The sequence below is a fragment of the Felis catus genome, chromosome A2, assembly GCF_018350175.1.
Source record: "Felis catus isolate Fca126 chromosome A2, F.catus_Fca126_mat1.0, whole genome shotgun sequence".
Classification (NCBI taxonomy): domain Eukaryota; kingdom Metazoa; phylum Chordata; class Mammalia; order Carnivora; family Felidae; genus Felis; species Felis catus.
Window position 1 is genome coordinate 84,632,405 of NC_058369.1, and position 19,862 is coordinate 84,652,266.

The 19,862-nt window shown below is 39.5% G+C and overlaps 1 protein-coding gene across 1 annotated transcript in view; it reads left to right on the forward strand.

The window, feature by feature from the left end:
• The first annotated feature begins 1,324 nt into the window (after positions 1 to 1,324).
• The window catches only part of GNAI1 (G protein subunit alpha i1), an 87,057-nt gene continuing 68,519 nt past the window's right edge, over positions 1,325 to 19,862 (forward strand). The window contains exons 1-2 of the mRNA XM_023250305.2: positions 1,325 to 1,481; positions 2,008 to 2,176. Coding sequence (XP_023106073.1) covers positions 2,059 to 2,176 — 118 coding nt within the window. The 5' untranslated portion in view covers positions 1,325 to 1,481; positions 2,008 to 2,058. The remainder of the gene's footprint in view (positions 1,482 to 2,007; positions 2,177 to 19,862) is intronic.

A 19,862-nucleotide genomic window follows, 5' to 3' on the forward strand; every position in this document is an offset into this window, starting at 1 on the left:
ACCTAATAACCAATAATCCAAGATGGCTAATACACAAATACTATGTTGAAAGTTCATTCTGTCAAGTTTAGTTCCAGAGTTTCTGATGAACATCACCATTTAAAGTGCCAAGAAAGGGGCACCTGGGTGGCTGAGTTAGTTAAGGGCCCAACTGTTGGTTTCATGCTCAGGCATGATCTCACAGTTTGTGGGTTCAAGCCCCGCTTCTGGCTCTGTGAGGACAGTGCAAAGACTGCTTGGGATTCTGTCTCCCTCCCTTTCTCTCAAAATAAATAAGACTTAAAAAAATAAATTACCGAGAAAAACAAAGGGCATACAAGGTGATTAAGTACAATTTAAAGCTTGCTCCCTTTTGTTATGTTGCGAAACATCATAGGAAAAGTTGAGGCAGTTCTTGAAATTGCATCTCTTGAGCAGAGCAAGTTTGACAGTTGTAGAACAGGAGAGGATATGTCCAATAAGAAGGAGACTGATGATCTCTGCCAGCCAACAAGCCTGGCTTCAGTGACCCACTCTACAGCTGTTCTGCCTACAGCATCCGCTCAGCCTTACCTTCATGGAAAACTAAAGCCAGTTTGTTTGTTTGTTTGTTTGTTTAATTTATTTTTTACAAATACTTTTTAGAAAGGAAGACTTCCAGATGGAAAACAAAGAGCAATTTTCTAATTTTTACTACATCAAAGAAGATATTTTACTTTTTGCTACCAGCCCATCTTCTAATCAATCAACATTTCCGGCGATGTCTGTAAGGGAAAAGTGTAGTGTAACTGACATAAGCCCAGACCTTAAACCTGTGCTCACTCACTCGTGGATGAAATAAATCCCCCGGAGAACCCGAGAGTAGTTAGCACTAGAAGGATGGAGTCATAATATGGATCAATTTAAACTCATTTTGGGGGCAAGTAAGGCCTTTAAAAAAGGAATGATATGCTTAGTGGCTTAATACTAAATTGGTCAAAATTTGGCGTGGAAGCTTACATGCTGCCCCAGAGGAGGTAAGTTATGGTGCAGAGCAGATGTATCTGTGTAGGTGTGTTTTATTGCTCTTGTCAGTTTAAAATATACTCTGAATATTGTCTCACATTTCCTCAATCCATTAAAATGTTCTGTGAAAAGAAACGAAAGAATGGATGGGAGGGAAGAGAAGGAAGGAAAGAAAAACCGGAAGGAAGAAAGTTAATCTCTTCACCCCCTCCCAGTCTTGTTCCCCCACTGTCTCCATCTCTGCTTTCGCTGTGGCTCCGTTCCCTTCCCAGCTCCCTCTATTTCCCACAACCCTGAAGGCCAGCCGACAGGGGTTTACATTTTGAACACCCGTGCGTGGCTGCCGGAGCTGGGCATGCTCAAACGCCCAGGACTGGCTTTTTTCAGCTTCCAACTTTGGCAGCTCTCCCACCCGCACCCCGAAGGGGCAGGTCCGCACAGATCCCTTGGTGTGAGTAAGCGGGAAGAAATTATCCCACTCTCGCGGAGGAAGCAAGGTAGGGGAGCCAGCTGGGCAGTTCAACGTTCCGGGGGCGCTTCCAAGGGCCGCGCGCGAGGGCGCCGGGCCCTGGGGGCTGCGCAGAGCTTGGGGTCCGCGGATGCGCGAGCGCGCGCGCCCGTCCGAGGGGGCGCTGTCCGAGGGCACGTGCGCGGGAACGCGCCCGGGGAGTGGTCGCGGAGTGGCTGGCTGGCTGGCTGGCTGGCGGGCGGGGCGGGTAGGGGCGGGGCCGCGGCGGCGCGCGGACGCCGAGCTCCGCCGGGCTTCTTGAGGCTGCGGCGCGGCCACCAGCTGGAGGGCGGCGGACGTTGTATCCAGAGCCGGAAAACCTGGGACTTGGGGGGCGCTGAGGGACGCAGGAGTGGAACCTGGCCGCGAGGAAGATCCGCGCGGTGCAGCTCGCTGCTTAGCAGACGGCTCTTTCCTCGCTCCATTTAGGAAGCGGGTGGGGGTGGTTCGTGGCCAGCGTCGGGAGGTATTCGAACGCCCGCGTCCGGAAAGAAAGAATTCACCTGTGTTTGAAGGCAGCGCGCCGGACGTGGAGGGAGCGGCGGCGAGCTCTCGCTTCTGGCACAATGGGCTGTACGCTGAGCGCCGAGGACAAGGCGGCGGTGGAGCGGAGTAAGATGATCGACCGGAACCTCCGCGAGGATGGCGAGAAGGCGGCGCGCGAGGTCAAGCTGCTGCTGCTCGGTGAGGGCGGCCGGGCGCGTCCCGGGGGGCCCTAGGGTCGGGCGGGTTGCTGGGCGCGGCGCCCCGCGGTGGCCGCTGCGGGCCCCTTGCGTTTGGAAACCCAGAGGGGACATGTCTGAGCGGCCAAGAGCGCGACTTGGAGCGGTGGGGATGGTTTCCGGGCGAGAGCGGGGCTGGTGCGGTGCAGAGCCGAGGCGGGTGCTCCTTTCCCTGGTCTCCTGCTGCCCTCCTCCCTCCTCCCTGTCCAGTGAGAACCCGCCGGCCCTGGGCTGGCGCTTTACCTCACTCACAGGCGTTGGTGTGGACCCCGCAAGGAGCCGAGGAGCGGGTCGCGAGTAAATGCTGTTTCTTTTAAGTTAGCTCAGCCTTCTGAAGATGAAGGGGCATTCGCGGCACACACACACACACACACACACACACACACACACACACCCCGTCACCTCCACCTCCACCCCTCCCCCCCCCCCCCGAAAACCCTTCCTGTGGGATGTCGTATCGCGGTTGTGGTTTTCCCGTGTCAAGCGTGCCACGTTTTGTGATATTAGTGCATCTTTTGTGGGGTTCCGTGGGATTGAAATGTGTCTTTCCTGTTAACTTCCTGTGGCGACACAGTAAGTGTTAAAGGAGCACAGATTATATTTACCTTGCCTAAGGAAGTAGGCTATGCTGGATGCTTGATTTTTTTTATTACTGTGGAGACATGGAAACCATCAAAGTTGGGTAACGTTTGCTCTGGTAGTAGGTAAGACAGATACTCGAGCGGAGAAAACCTATGTGAAAGGTGCGAGAGGGTCACGCGGAAAACAGTTCTCTCACAGCTGCCACGGTTTCTGATGAATGAGCTTCGCCAGGTACACGCCAGGCTTTTATTTGTTCTTAGTATTGTTCTCATGGTGAAACGCTATGTGGAGGTCTTTTCCAGGTTTTTGAAAGGAGAGACCAAAAAAGGAGTAAGCCAGGGTTTTGACTGAAGGATACCTTAGGAAAATATTAACAGCATAAGACTTGTACATCTATGAGTTAAGATTTTCTTTTGTTTGCTGCCCCCCCCCCCCCGCCGCGTCCACCACACATACACACACTATAGCTATTTATTAAAGATTTCTTAGAATCTTCATCTGCAATTCCAACGATTGCTTTTGTTTTATAACAGTTATAATAAAAGAGAAATATTGCACAGACCTGTTTTCAGTAAGCTTCTGTTTCATTGGTTTAATGACTGCAGGAAAAATGGTGGGGTTTTTTTCTCCATTACTAGTAGGCTTAGAAGCAGCAAACTTGGCATGACTAAAAGTAATAATGATCTGAGTCATTTTGCTAACAAACTGTGAAATAACTTTGCATTTTAAAGACCTGGGTGGCTTTCTTCACCCTTGCCACCAACACAAATCTTTCTCAGTTAATACTCTCCCTAAGTTTTTACGTTAATAAGAAATAATGTATTTTGCCTAGGTCAGTGTATTTTTAGCGTATTGAGCATAGAAGAGACGCACCTTGATGTGGAAACATGTAGATATTCCTTTTAGGAAGTGGATGTGTTTGAGACAAACATGAAACAAAAGGAAGATTACAAAGTTCTTGGAGTTTCTGCACTCCTGCTCTGATGTATTCTTTTAGTGTATTTCGGTGTGACTCTAGTTTGAGCCAGCCATCCACCATGTTTAAAGCAACTGAAAAAAATGAGTCCTCTGGTGGTGTTTTAGGCTTTAATTAGATGTCTATTAGAGAGCGATGGACTAGGATAAAAGGTCAGAGGAGTTGGTTTTTGCTTATTTTGAGAAGAGATCAGTGTTTCTTAACTTTAGCACCATTGGCATTTGAGGCAGGATAATTCTTTGTTGTGCAGGCTGTCTTGTTCATCGTAGGATGTTTAGCATTGTAGGGTGTTCTTTGGCCTTTACCCATTAGATGCCATTAACAGCCCCCTCAGCCTTTGATCCTTGAAAAATGTCTCCAGATAGTCCCCAAAGTCCCCAACCTCCAATGAGAGCCTAGATTAACAGGGTTGAATGTATAATATAGAAGTCAAAGTTGTATCTCTACAACCAGCTATAGTGAGAATTACGAGAAAAGTGTAGCAGAGTCATGATTTTCGGAAGAAACTGAGATTTTTGTTTTTCTATACCAGTAACATTAGAACGATTTCAAAATGATTTTTTAAAAATCTTTAGGTAACTGAGTTCCTTCAGCTGTCTTTTCTAGCTTTGGTGTTTTGCTTTTCCCTACATCTCTCTCTGTAGACATCCTCTAGCACCCCTGCCTTATTGGCCCAGCTGTCCCTCCCCTTCCTCCTTAGGTCTTACTCCTACTCTACCCTTTTGCCGCAGGGTCCCGGCACTCTAGTTCCTATAAACAAAATGCTGGCTTATTTCATAAATGTTATTCTTGGAATGTTTCAAAACATTTTTCTTTCCCAATTTGTCTTTAGCAGTGAAGTTCTGACCTTTGGTTCGTTTTTGAATGTTTAAAGTCATATGTGTAAGCAGCTCCATGAAATAATTCCATATAAAACAACTGAATCAACTAGAAATATAAAATGATTTCTAGGTAATCTATAACCCCTGTCACTCCATTTATAAAAGGTCATCTTCTTCAATTATTTTGTTTTCTTTTTTTTCATCAAATGAATTTTTTCCATTTAAGACAAAAAGCCTCCAAAGATAAATAGTTCATTATATTGCATTTTTTCTTAAGGCATTTATGCATTGTGTTTTAGACATCTGGGTTGAGAGATTCAGGTATGAGATGAACATCATTAGTAAAAAAAAAATTGGTACTGTTACAATTAAAACGATTTTTTTTTTAATCAGACATATTTCACTGTCCTTATTAGGAGCAGTGAATCAGGCTTTAAAAAAGAGAGGACCTAATCTAATCACTGACCTAAAGAAAATTAGGACAGGGTTTGGGTGATTCAGGTCTTTAGGTTAGTTTTCAGGCATTGGTATTAGAATAATAATACTAAATAGTGGAACTTGTTTTTATAATCAAAGTTTTCTTTCCATCATAGATGGCTCATTGTCTCAGGGGAAACATTTTTTTGTTGTCATACCTTTGAGGAGGTTGCAATTTATCATTTTTTAAATGGCAGCATGATTAGGCTTTGCTGTTTTTTCAGTGAGACTATATTGTACATATGAGCACTTACTGAATTTATTTTATAATTTTCAAAGATGTAAAGGGTTATATTATATGAAAGTAAAATTTTCATTTACATAAGTTATTTTAGTCTAAAGGTGAGTTTTAATTCTTTACTCTGCCTCATTATTCTCTCCACTCATCCTCACAGACAAAAATCCACACCCTCTTTCTTTTGCTTGTTTTAAATATTATAGGTTGAGTGAAAATGAGGCGAGGGAATAAGATCTCTACTACTTAGTGAATTTTTTCCATTGCTACCAGCAAGCAGCTATTTGAGAAGCTACATCATTAATCTTTTTTGTTCCCTGTGAACTTGCTGTGTGACTTCCTTAGTTGAGAAATTCTGGCGTTGCAGGATTTTGGATTTTGCATTGCTTTCGCTATTTCTTTAGCATTGGCTCAGGATCCTAAGTGTCAGAAGACCCATTTCCTTGAATAAATGGACCTGATATTTCAACATGGGTTATGTGCTTCTCTCTCCTCACCTGCCTTAAGAACAGTTACTTTGATAGACACTGCAGGTGACATTAACGAGTGTTTTGAAAAGGCTGATTTTTCTGTATCTTAACGTTTTTCATTCTTAAAATTTATAGTTCAAGTTCTCTGATGCCTCTGGCAGCTTAATTCCAGAAGGCTTCTGGTCTCTTGCTTCTAGGCTGCTCTTCTATCATGCAAATTCCTGGCTCTGAAACTTTGTTGATTTCTCCATTGCCTTCGCAATAAAAACTTTCTTCTGGACCTTGCTTCCCTCTATCCTTGTGCTCTTCCTCCTCCTCCAGACGGGAACAGTGGGCATATGGCGAAGCATATTGCACTCTGGTTTCTAGTGTTGTTTAGGCTTGTGCCCTGTTTTGCTACTAGTGTGAGCACTTTAGGGGCAGAATCATTGTAAGTTGTACTTGTATCCATCCCTAACAACCGTTAACTTTTTCATGTGCTTAATTAGTTCCTAATTATGTTAATATCTTGTGTAGAATTAGGACTTCCCTAGAATACAAGCCACATACTTTGCCATTCTCAGTGTTAATGGGAATAAATGACTACCTAGCCAAACAGAGTAGACAAAAAAGGAATAATAACAGTATATGATGACCAAAATAAGCACATGGTATCTAAAAGCAGATTGTTTGGTTTAAGAATACTTTTCCACTTTTGTGAGAACTTTTCACAGTCCTTCTATTATTTGGTAAAATAGAGAAAATGACAGCAAATATTCATTGGAGGAAGGTCTGCTATGTTGCAGTTGTAGTGTTCTTTCTTAATTTTTTTTTTCTTTTTTCAAGATCTCATTTTCTAATCTTTATTACTGGCCTATTTTAACCATAAATAAAGACCATGAGTCTTGTTAAATTTGTCAGTGATAAGAAATACAATGCCTGTGTTAGAGAATTTAATAGAAGATATTAGGAAATATAATGCCTATCTTAGAGAGTTAGTGGGAGATGTTATTGAAACCTGAGAAAGATTCCTATAATTTTTTAAACAAAAAGTGAACATCCAACCATAATCTTAATGTTTTTGTTATGCATGTGTTGGCCTTGGAAAGTTCAAGCTACCACAAATTCCCATGGGAGGACCTGAATGTATTTGTTTCACTTCTAGGTCACATATTTCTTGGTCACATGTTTTGGCATGCAGTTACCCAATGTGTGACTTCCCGTAGTGTGACATTGGTGAAGCTCAGATCCCAGATGGCATTTGAGCTGTATGAACTAAGGTCAACAGCACCTAATCTTGTAGTGCTGAGGCTGCCTCTGTCATGACTTGTTAAATACTAATTAAAAGCGTTAGCAGAAATAGCGCAAAATAATTTTAAAGTGAACGTTCATTGCCATAAACTTAGTGGTTTAAAACAATGTAAAATTATTAACTTTACATTCCTGGGGGTCAGAAATTCAGAATGGGTTTCACCAGGCTAGAATCAGGAGGTCAGCAAGGCTAATTTTCCTTTAGAGGTCCCAGTGGAGAATCCATTTATTTGTCTTTTCCAGCTTCCGTCTAGAGGCTACCTGCTTTCATTGGCTCATGGGACCTTTTTTCATCTTCACAACCCCAGTGGCTGGTAGTCTTTCCATGTAGCATTGCTCTTGGAAGCCTCCTTTCACTTAAAGGACCCTGTGATTACATTGGCCCCACCTGGATAATTCAGGGAACAGCCTCATCTCAAGATCCTTGTCTTAACCACATCTACACAGTTTCTTTTGCCATGTAGGATGGCGTGTTCACAGGTGCCAGGGATTGGGATGTGGGCATCTTTGGGAGTTATTACTCCGCCTCCCATAGTCTTCCCTTTGGCTACTGAAGATGCACGTGCATCTTGCCTGCAAAATGCATTTACCAAATTCCACCATCTGCCAAAGTCTCAACCCATTGCCCTATCAACACAATGTCCAAAATCTCATCCAAATCTCATAATCTAACTCAGGTATGGGTGAGATTCTCGGTGTAATTCATCCTGGGACAAAATTCCTCTCTACCTGTGATCCTGTACAGCTTGGAAACGTGTCATGTGCTCCTATAATACAGCAGTGGAGCAAGCACAGGGTATCAGTTATAGACAAACCTGTTCGAAAAGAAAGTGGAATGAAAAAAGGAGTCATCGGTCCCTTGAGCTTCTCAAACTACATTAGGTTTCAGAGCCTGGGAATAATCCTCTGTGATCCTGTTCCACCTTCTGGGAGCTGGACTCCGCCCTTCCTTTTTAATGAAAGGTAACACAGGTCTGCCGCTGAGTCATTTTATCGGCCCGTTTCTTGCCTGTGGAATTATTGTGACCTGACAGCATTCTTCCATTTCAGACTCCCTTAATTTGTCTTTCTTCTTTCCCATTTTACTGTAACCACAAGAAAGAAAACAGCTTGCACCTTGAACAAAACCAGTTTACTTAGAAATCTCCTTATCTAAATATTCAAGTTTATAGCTTGTAAGTTCTGTTTTCCACATAACCACAGGACATAATTCACTTAAGCTTTCTGCTGTGAGGTGACAGGGATCCCCTTTCTGCTCGTTTATAATAACATGTTCCTCCTTTCCATCCAAGTCCTCGCCAGCAGCACATTTAATGTCCATATGTCTATTAGCAGACTGTTCATGACAGTGAAAATATTTTCTGAGATCACGTATGTTTCCTCCAACATATACTTATGTAGGTGTTAAAATTTGTATTTCTACTGTGTCAGGCAATTTAGGCTTTTTCTGTCTTATTCCTCAGAATTTTAGCCTCTGCCCATTGCCTGATTCCAAAGCCATTTCTACAGTTTTAGTATTTTTTTGTAGCAGCATCCCACTTCTAGATATCCTTAACATCTCATGTATAACTTTAGGGCATACAGAATGATTGTAATTTTATTTTCTCAGTCCTTTGCAATTTATGTGACTATTATTATAACAGGAAAATCACCAGTTTCTAGTGCTCCATATGAACCCATGGTTAGTATTTCACTGCAGTAAGTTAAAGAATAAGACTTTTTTTTTTTTTTTTTTTTTTTTGGTATGCCTCCTCATCAGTGAAGTTTTTCTTGACCATCTAGTCTAAATTTATCTTCCTTCTCCTCCCTGCCTAATTACACCATTTTGAAATCATCTTGTGCATTTACTTTTTTTTATTGTCTGTTGCGCCTCTCTGTGGGATTGGTTTCCTCTGAGCATGAATCCCGTCAGACTTGTTTATCACCTAATAGTGCAGGGTAGTCCTTCCATAAATGTTGATTAAATGAATGACTGGTTACATTATTGAACATTAATTTTGACTAGTAATCTTTTAAAGTGAAAAAGTTGATATATTTTCTTGTGCATTGGGCAATTAAAAAAAATTTTTTTTATACTTTATTTTTGAGAGAGAGAGTGCAAGTGGGGGAAGGGCAGAGAGTGAGGGAGAGAAAGAATCTGAAGCAGGCTCTAGGCTCCTAGCTGTCAGCACAGAGCCTGATGCGGGGCTGGAACTCACAGACTGCGAGATTATGACCTGAGCTGAAGTCAGACGCTTAACCAACTGAACCACCCAGGTGCCCCTGCATTGGGCAGTTTTCGTGAGTTTGGGCCCAATGTATGCTCTTTTATTTTTTTAATATCTTGCTGGTTAGAGTAACTAAAACCTACTGCATTATTACTCACTACTAAAACCTGGAATTAATTTGAGGTACCTAATTCTTGTTGCACGATCAGGAAAATATTATAACTCTTGGTAAATTAGGTGTAGAGTGAAGTGTGATTTTTATATTTGTGTATTCGGGACAGTATTTTCAGCAGGATTGTTGCATTGCTGTTTCACATGTGATTCGAATACTTTCTTAAAATGCATGCAGTCATTCAACAAGGCATCAAATGTGTTCTCTGAGTCCTATCTACCACTGCAGGACATTGTGATTGTAACTTTGGCTTTCTGGAGCCAGCAGGGTGCTCAGAAATGGACCACAGTCTGTTCTTCATGTCTTGCCTGTCCTCATGTGGCAAGAATCATCATTGGTGACATTTTGCAAAGTGCGTTCTATATTTTTGGTGTTGAGTTATGCCTTGGGTTTACCAAATCCTTAAGAAAATTTACAGTCTAATTCTTCAGAATGTCAAATAGGGAAGAAAGAAATGGTATAATAATAGATACTGGGGGAGGTGAGCTTTAATGGGGTCTTCATAGTTGACGTTGTGGGATGCGGGGTGGAGGTCACATATCTGTCAGAAATTACTGTGGTTACAAATCTGTTCATTTCTATGCATTTCTGAGGTTATTTTTTAAAATCATGATTGGCTGTAAGTGGTTTATTGTATAGAAACCTGCATTCTGGAAGAGCCTTTGCTATCTATAAGTTTTCTTACATTCCCCCACATAAAAGGACTTCTGGTCTTCTGAGGTTTATTTAGCTCTGTCCAGAGACTCTCTACACGGGGAAAGGCAGTTGACCTAGGACTCTGGCAGTAAAATGTTCTCCTTGAGATCTTGGACATGTTATCCCAATTCTTTAAGGTTTAGTTTTCTTTTCCATAAATTCCAGATGATAAATGTACCTACCTCATAGGGGTTGAGGGCACAATAAACTAAAGCATCCAGAGTTCTCAGACTTGTACATGGTGCAGAAGTTCTCAATAAATATAAGCTGTTATGATAAATACTTTAGAGCCTCTTTGGGGTCAGCCCTCCCTCTCTGCCTCCTTGCAGTTTGATCCACTTATGGTCATAGACATTAAATCCTTTTGTTGGCTCCTCTTAGCAAGGGGTATGTATATAGGGAAGACACAAGGAAGTATAAAATGAATCTTTTTTAAAAAGTTTATTTATTTTGAGACAGCACACACTCACAGGGGGAGCAGAGAGAGAGAATCCCAAGCAGGCTTCACGCTATCAGCCCAGAGCCCAGGGGCTCCACCCCACAAACGTGATCATGACCTGAGCCAGAATGAAGAGTTGGACACCCAATCCGCAAAGCCACCCAGCTGCCCCTAAAATCAATTTTGGTATCTAGTTTTTGATCCTACTATGGCTCCCTTGTGGGGCTTGACTTTATGTTAATAGTTTCCCCATTGGGAATAGGCCAGGTAAATACATGTGTTATGTTAGGAATTCTAGAGAGTGGATTTTAAGTAATGGGAAAACTTTATAAATGATTTAAAAGTAATTTTGTTCTCCTTTTTATTACCCATTTTTAGAACAAATGGAGTAATTTACTGCAAACTTTCCTTTTATCTTTCTTGAAAATAAAACAAGGCTGTTAGTATAAGTTATGAAACATTATTTGAGTTGACTCAAATGAATGTGCCATTTCTCAGGGGAATTTACGATTACTTCCCACAAATTTAAAAACCTTAAGAAACTTTCTGCACTGATGACTCAAATTCCTAATAAAACTCCAAAATTATCATGAATTTACTTTTAAGAAAAGCATCTCTTGAAAAGTGGTAGTAACCCTGATAAACAATGAAGCATTGAATCTGTGGTAGTATTTATCTCTTTTAATAATATTTCAAAGGAGTCTTCTTAAGACTTAGCATTGAATTAACTTGGTGACATTTGCCTTTCTGTTTACTTTGCCTTTCGAAGGCACAGTCTAAAATCTTTTCTAGTAATTTATTTACCTAATCTTTATTGTATTTTTGTTTGCTTGGGCACATGTCTTTTATTTGACAGCCTTTCATGATACTTAAGAAGCATGGGACCTGTGAGTAAACTGCATTTAAGATCAGTGTAATAGGAATTAGAAGATAACTGTCTTCTTATTGGTAGTTCTGAAGTTAACCTAATTTCATGAGTTACATTTATTTCTAGTGCAATTAAAAATTTATCTACTGAGTTTTCACAAACTGAGCAGTCAGTGTTATCAGCAACAAGATGAAGAATTATATGCAAGAGATGTTCTGGGACTGTAATAAGTCATCAGTCTGGTCAGTTAAGTTGCTGGAACCGATGAGATGATTCTCCTTGGAACCAGTGCTGTGCACCTGCTTCCACTCGTTCGTCCTCTCTTGCTTCCCAGAACCTCCTTCCGTCTACCCTGGTTCTCTCTGCTATCTTCACATTTCTCCAACGACTCCTGCGTCCTCATCCATAAACACTGTCAGATCATGCCCAGCATTAAAAGTAATGAAATCTAAGCAGAAGTATCCACACTCTCCTTAAATCATTTTTAATTCCTTATTTTTCACCTAAACATTTTAAAATGTTAGGCTGCATTCCCATTTTTACTTTTTCACTTTCCTTTTGCTATTTAAATTGCTTTTTATTTTAAAATTGTGGACTCTTTCAATTATATAGAAGTATTGAGAAATAAAACCGGCACTCACATAACTCACACAAATATATATTTTTTACAGAGAGCTTATGGTTGATCTCTGTCTTCTGGATTTTCTTCTACAATTAGGTCAGGCTTCTCATTGTAACTTCCTATTTCTTTGTCTCCATTTTTTTCTTTTCTTTATCTCCTTATCTTTTTATGTTACTTATATATCATTTTACTTCACTTTTATCCATTTAGCCATAACCTCATCTGACTTTTAACATATTGAATTTTTAATTTTATTAGCAATATTTGTATTTCTAGAAACCATTTTTAATCTTTTGGAAATAGTTTATTCTATTCTTATATTTTCCACCTTTTTTAAGAAGCCACTTTCATCATTCTGTACTTTTATAGTCTCTTTGTGAAAAATTTATTATTTAAAATTCTTAAGGTTCAGATACTTGTAGTGTCTTGACTATTTTACAGTAGGTAGATTGTATCCTCTAGTAATTTTTTATTGTGAGCGTATATTAATGAGCACATTGTCTGCATGAATCCTGTGCACCCTGGTATCGTGGCTTGAGAGTAGAGGGCAGGTTTACTTCAAATATACCTTATTAACACAATATTCCAAAGCTGAAGGTGTCATCTCTCACCCACTTAATCACTTTCTTCTTCTCCCTGTTTCCTTTATTTTAGTTGGTGGCAAGAAATCAAGAGATCCTTGATTCCTTATTTGCTTTCATACCCAGGTAGTCCAAAGCTCCATTGAGTTTGTTTTCTAAATATTCCACTTATTTTCCTGTCTTGGTTGTTATCATCCAGCAACAGTGAAGTTATGGTTTCACTTCATTCCTGTGCAGTTTTGTTTGTGTGTTTGTTTTTCCCTCCCTCTACCCTTTACTCGTGTGGTCTCTGCTTAGGATGAGAGGTATGTGATTATGTGATTGTGTGTGCATGTGTGCGTGTGCATGTATGGTGGGTTGCGTCTCCCAGTACTGTTGTGGAGATCCTCATTAACTCCCATTGTGTCCCTGTCCCTGGCAGTCAGATTTTTTTCTTGCCTGCTAGCATCCACTGCTTATTGGTTTATTATGTCTCATTTTGTTCACAGCCAGGGTCATCTCCCCTTCTGTCTTGGCCCTGCTTTGTGTCTCATGGGTATGGTTTTTCCTGGGCAACCCTTTGCTGCAGAGCCAATACTGGTAGCCAGACTCTTGGCTACCTTGAGTGCTCTGCCTTCTCTGGTCACACCCAGCACGTGGAAAATCATGTCCTATCAGTGTTGCCAATATGCTGCAGAGAGATGAGCTCAGGTGTTCCCTCTACTCACCGCACTTCTCCACTAGGCTGCTTGGATGTGTTCCTGCCTAGGTGACTTTCTTCTCTTAGGATCCCAAATAGGCCCCTCTGCCGTTAGCAGTCTCTTCATCTTCTCTGACATACTGTTCACCTCTGAAACTATGGCTCAAAGAGGGATATCAAGATACAAGTGACTCTCTGCCTTTCTTATCTGTAGTTGCCTTCAGCAATTGCCACTGTACCACTGATTGCCCTGTGGCTGCCAGGCTTACAGTCTCTGCCATGTGATGCCTGCAAAGTAAGCCACTTGTACTCCTCCGTTTTCATCTGATGGCTTTAATACAACCTGTCTGCCTCCTCTCCCATTATTCACGTAAATGCAGAGGAGAAAAAAGGAAACACATCAGTAATTTTCAAAATATTTCTCACATTACTTTCTCCATTGTTCTTTACATTCATGCTCTGAAGTTAGGTTTTTATCACACTTGTCTTTATTGTATGCTCTTGCTGGACCACATATGTTCACCTTATTTTCATAAAGCAACTCTTCTTAGATTTAAACTTTAATATGCATCAAAAAATAAGTTGGAATCTTTTAAAATGTGGATTTTCATTCTAGGTGTGGGATGGGGCCTGAGATTCTACATTTCTCACAGGCCCTTGGGGGCTGCCTTTGCCAATCCCCAGTCCAGTCCATGCCTTGGGAAGCAGAGTCCTAGAGTGGGTGATTCTCCTGGATGATTCCGTTTATCCATTGCATAAGCATTTTTCACGATTTATGCCATCTTTGCCACCTTCATGAAATCTCCCTTAACCTCATCTGTAAAGTTTCTAAAACAGTGTTTTGCACAAAGTAAGTGCTCACTGTAATTTATACACTTGCATGTCTGTACATGTGCATATGTGAAGCCTATCACACTTAGTAGTTACGCTTTTATGTTACTCTGGAATGGTTTTTTAATAGAGCATTTTGAGAAAAACTATTTGATATTATCTTGCATGGAAACATGCACTTCCTGGAGAGTGATCATAAAGTATAATTGGTCATAATGAATCTTCTGTGTATTTAGCCATATTTTTTAAAGTGAATTTCTTCTTTTAATGATAGGATTTTTCAGGTCAGGTTGAATGTGACCTTACAAATATGTTTTTATGAACACTCTCATCTGGTAATGTCCATGATGAAATTCCTTTCTCAGAAGTAAATAAAGGGTGATTACAAACTCTGGGAAAGTTTATAGTCATTGGTCTTGAAATAATCATACTATTTTTACATAACCTCAACTAATCTAATCTAAACCTAATCTAGCCGCATATACAACATGATGTCCATTCCCTTTAAAAGGCAGTTCTGATCTTAGACACTGTTCTTTACATTAATATTTACTGGCACGTATTACAAAATATGTAACATTTTGTGATTAAATATAGCATAAATGATTTACACTTTTTTCATTTGCTGGTTAGGCTCCCCTGTTAGGTAAGTTATGACACCTGGTTCTTATGAAACATGTAAATTCATTCAACAGATGTTTATAGAATGCCAACTCTGTGGCCTGCATTGTCTAAGTATCTGGAAATGGAACAATGTTTGGGAAGCCGATATTAACTCAAGTAGAGAAAACATTCTTTAAGTGTTTTAACCATAAGATGAAAGCAATACGCTTACTTTGACTTGTTTACTTACAATTTTAAGTATTTAAAACATGGGTTCTGGGTTTCTTTTCTCTCTCATTTGTCATACTGTGCCTTTGTAGTAGATCGTTTTAACTTTGTTTTGGATGATTGCATTTATACACAGGTTGAATTTTACTGCTTTTTGCCAAAAGCTATTCAAAAACTTACAGAGCAAAGAATAAGTAAGAAACTCCAAAGTAATTTACATTGTAAACCTGGTGATGATGCTTAGAATTTTAGAACTAACTTCTTAAAAAGTTATCAACCAACAGTGTGGCCCATGGTACACATCTGAGATAAACTCTAGTATCAAATGTAAGCAGTATAAAAAGTTCTGAAAAATAGAACACTCTTAACAGACTCTTAACAGTGGCTATCTTTGGAGAACCAGTCAACAGAACCTTTGCTTTATAATTCATAGACTGTGTACATTTTTGAATTATATTTGGGTGCACGTGGATGTTTTTGTTCATCAGTAAGAAAATGTTATTTTTTAAAAAAAAGGTAGAAACTATAAGCATCAGACTGAGTCTTTCAGATAAAAGACTCAGTTTTATATTTTTCTGAATAAAAGTAGAAAATGCTTTATAGTTTTTGTAGAATGAATCCATATACATGGGGGACTCAGTTGAGATCTCAACTTTAATACTTTCAGAATTGCATGATACTCTAGAAATCATTTGGCATAATGGTTTGTGTGGATTTTTGAAAGTTAAGATTAGTTATTTAGATTTATGATAGTTTTAACCATTAAATATTAGGTGGATAAGTTTGCAACAGGGTATTCAGTGCATTTGATAGAACATTTTGAGTAAGAATATAGAGATGTCACTTACTTGTCATATATTTCCTATGTATGTAGTCTGTGATTTAAGAAAGGTTGGTTTTTAATAATGTATCATTTCCATTTGGGGCATTTTCCAAGTTTAATTTACTGTTATTAAGATTCTAAAGCTTGATATGTGAGTGCCTTAAATTGAAGCATTCAACCAGAGCATTTCTGTTGTTATAGTAATATTCTGAATGTGTTTCTTCTACTAATAATGGATTATGTGGTATAGATCCAAGATTGTTTCATATTTTAATGCAATAGTAGTGTGATAACCTCAGTATAGAGCCTTCATGAAAGATGCATTCTGCAACTTTCTTGGGCATAAAATATTCATAAAGTGTTTTTCTTCCTAATTATCTTTGTTTCTCTTATTTTATATTTAATATTCATATATTATTCTCTTATAAAAATGGCATCTGTGCTGGTAGATAAAGTAAACATTGGCATGGTGAGTGTGTGAAGAGTACTTCTGTTTATAGGCAAGGCTTTTTATGTGCTAGGAAGAGGTACTCCTCAGGCTAGCTCCAGCAAAGAACATGTTATGACACAGACAGCTCAGAGGATACCCAAGGCTGAAACTTTAAAGCTGGTGGGTTGGGAAGCAAGACTGTGCCTTTGGCTTTGGAGCTGCGTGGCATTGCAGTGGTGTCCTTCCAGCCTTCTGGTTTCCACACTCTGTAAGCTTTATGCTCAGTTTATACCACTCACTGCCTCAAACTCTCATTTAGTTTTCCAAAATCAGACAGCTTTGATCTGCCCATCTCACCTTTTATCCCCAGCTATGGAGCCCTTGGACTACCTTTTGGTCAAATACTCAATCCTCTCTGGTCCAGGGACCTGTGGTAGGGGAACAGTTCAGAATCATGGAGCCTGCTCCTCAGAAAGCCAAGGAAAGGACTGTTAGGTTCTGTTTAAACAAACAAACAAACAAACAAACAAGTTTGGTGTTCCTTCCTTTGTACATCTAGTATCAAAGAATAGTTTATTTATTACCTTCTAAACAACAAAGAAGTGGCTTTTTCACCAGACTGTTCATCACCAATGGCACATATGTTCACTGTCTCACATGTTTTGTGTTGTTTAGTCTTGAGACTTACATGAGATGTTACTAATATCTCTAAGTTGAAAATCTGCAGTTATATACAGCATTATTTTATTATAGGAAGAAAATACAGGCATTGTTCTCTTGTGTTCTCGTTTCTAATTATTTTTGAAGGCTAAGTATTGCATGTGTTTTTTGAACATTTGGGAAAATAAACATTTGAGTAAGCTTCTTTTCTGTATGCATTTTGACATGATAGTGTATATGTATATAGCTGTATATTTTTTTGGCTCGTATAGTTACCTATCATTAAATAGCGCCTGTGTATTCTCATGTTTAGTGTCTACATAGTAATCCGTCTTATAGATGTGCCATAATTTATTGAGTCACATTAATGTTGAAAATTGAGGTCTTCCAGCTTTATAATCAGATATGCTGTGATGACCGTATTTTGTGCATATATCTTTGCCTATATTCCTGATGATTTCCTAAGATTAGTGGCTTAGAATGTTTGAACTGTTTTTAGATTTACGATATGTACAGCTAGATTGCTTTCCCCACATGTTCCATTTTCCACCCCTGCAGGTGGCATGTGAGGCTGCTGTTTCGTCTTACCCTCATTAGCATTGAGGGTTCTTGTAATTATCTGTACTAAACTGGTGAGTAAAAATGCTTCACATTGTTACTTTAATCTGCAATCTGGAATTTGCTGAGGGGTGGTGGAAGGACTGTCTGTTCTAAAGAAGTGAGTCTGGTCCATTTTAAGATTCATCAGAACCTGTCCTGTGATACTTTGCATATTTGTTGCATATTATTTCCCCAGTTGTGTGCTTCTTGATTTTGTAACTTTTGGACATACATTCCTTGTTTTACTTCAAGTTCAGTAAGAAGATTTAGAATTGCTTGAATTGTTGGCTCTGTATCTGTGCCTTTAGTGATTTTGACAAACGACATTTTTGTGTTCGTTATATATGCCTTTTGAATATAAAACCTGCGAACTTTTCTCATCAGTAGTAGAGAAGACCTTCTTAAACAAGAAGGGAAAAATGCAAACTGTAGTAGACAAAATTGATTCATCCATGGTAACTTTGATGAAATAGGTACCATAAACAAAATGGAGCAAAAGCATACTATGTACCACCTATTATGATGGAAATGCAAATTAAAATGGCACGCATTTTACACCTGTCAGAATCAGACAACACCAAATGCCAACTGGGATAACTTTAATATACTATTGGGTGGGAACAGCGGTTGCTAGAACCATTTTGGGTAAAGATACATATCCCTTGGATGTAATAATCGCACTCACAGGTATAGACTCCAGAGAATGTGTTGTATTTTACCAAGAAAAATGTTTCCTGCAATATTGCTAGTAGTAGCAAAATTTTGAAATACCTAAATTATTTACCATCAGGTGTGATTAAATGAGAATGAATAAATACATGTTGAACATTAAATAATATATACAATTACGCAAATTAAATATTAGAGAAAATGAATGTGTGATAAAACTCATTGACATTGTTAAATACGCAGTTTGCAAGAATAGTATGTTCTGTGACACATTCACATAAAGTTAAAAAATCTTCAAAACTGTTTCATGGTTATGTTTGTAGGTAGAGCAAATATAGCAAAAGTATGAAGGAAATGCCTGGCGAGGCTACACATCAAATTGAGTGAGAGTGTTGGTTATTTTGAAGAAGGGAAAAAGGGAGGTAGAAGAGGGAGAGGTATCCAGGGTGTTGTAATGTTTTAATTCTTAATTTTTTTTAATGTTTGTTTATTTTTGAGACCGACAGAAAAAGAGTGCCAGTGGGGAGGGGCAGAAAGAGAGGGAGAGACAGAATTAAGAGTAGGCTCCAGGCTCTGGACTGATAGCGCAGAGCCCATGTGGGGCTTGAACCCACGAACTGTGATATCATGGCCTGAGCCGAAGTTGGACACTTAACCAACTAAGCCACCCAGGAGCCCCCTGTAATGTTTTAATTCTTAAGCAGGGTGCTGAATGCACACGTTTGTTCTCTTATTTTCTGGATACTTTTGTATGACTGAAGTATTTCATAAGTAAACAGAAGTTTTGTTATTGTAGGCTAAATCATGTCAATTTTGGCATCTTCTTTTTCTGTGCTCCCACATCTGGTTATTTCCCAACCCTGTTTACTCTCATTTCTATTGCCTTGTTCATCATCCCCTGCCTTCCATTTTCACATAAATTAATCTGCTATAATACCCTCCTACCTGGTCATCCTACCTCCACACTTTCCGCCCTTCATTCTAAATTAGTCCTCCTGAATGAAGGCTTTGATCTTATCAGTAATTTCTCAGAAGTCTTTAGTAGTTGTGATTATTTACAGAGTATCACCTTGTTTATTAGTATGGTGTTCAAGAGCTTCTTTGTTTCGGCTTCCACCCTGCCTTTCCATATTTCCTGTGACTGCCCCTTGGCAATTTCTGAGTATGTCTCATGCTTTCCCATCTTGATACCCTTGCTCCTGCTGTTCTTTCTAGGAATACCTTTCCATCCTTACCAGTTTCCAGTCCTGCCCACTTATGAGCAGAGTTTGGGACAGCATTTATCAAAGTTGAATAATATCTGGGTCTTTAATAAAGAGGAAGCACTTCTTACAGATTCCTAATATTGATTTACGTTTATTGCAGTATCACTTAAATAGATACAATTATGCAATGCAATTATGCAATATGTATAAAAATCATACATATCTAACTTCTAAGCACTCACAAAGCCAAAAATATTACAAACAAAAGTGCAAACTATACAGTTCTTACGAACTTTACTTTTTCTGTGCTGATTGTGATATGAATGAAGTATTGACTGCTTTTGCATTTGGCATGCCTATACTACCAAATCCCACACGATGTCTCAATTCTCTCCTCCACTTTCTGTAATTGAGCTGTTGCAAAACCCTCATTCCTGTGGTGCTCCCACCTTCCTTGGAATAAATGCCTCATTGAAAAATCATC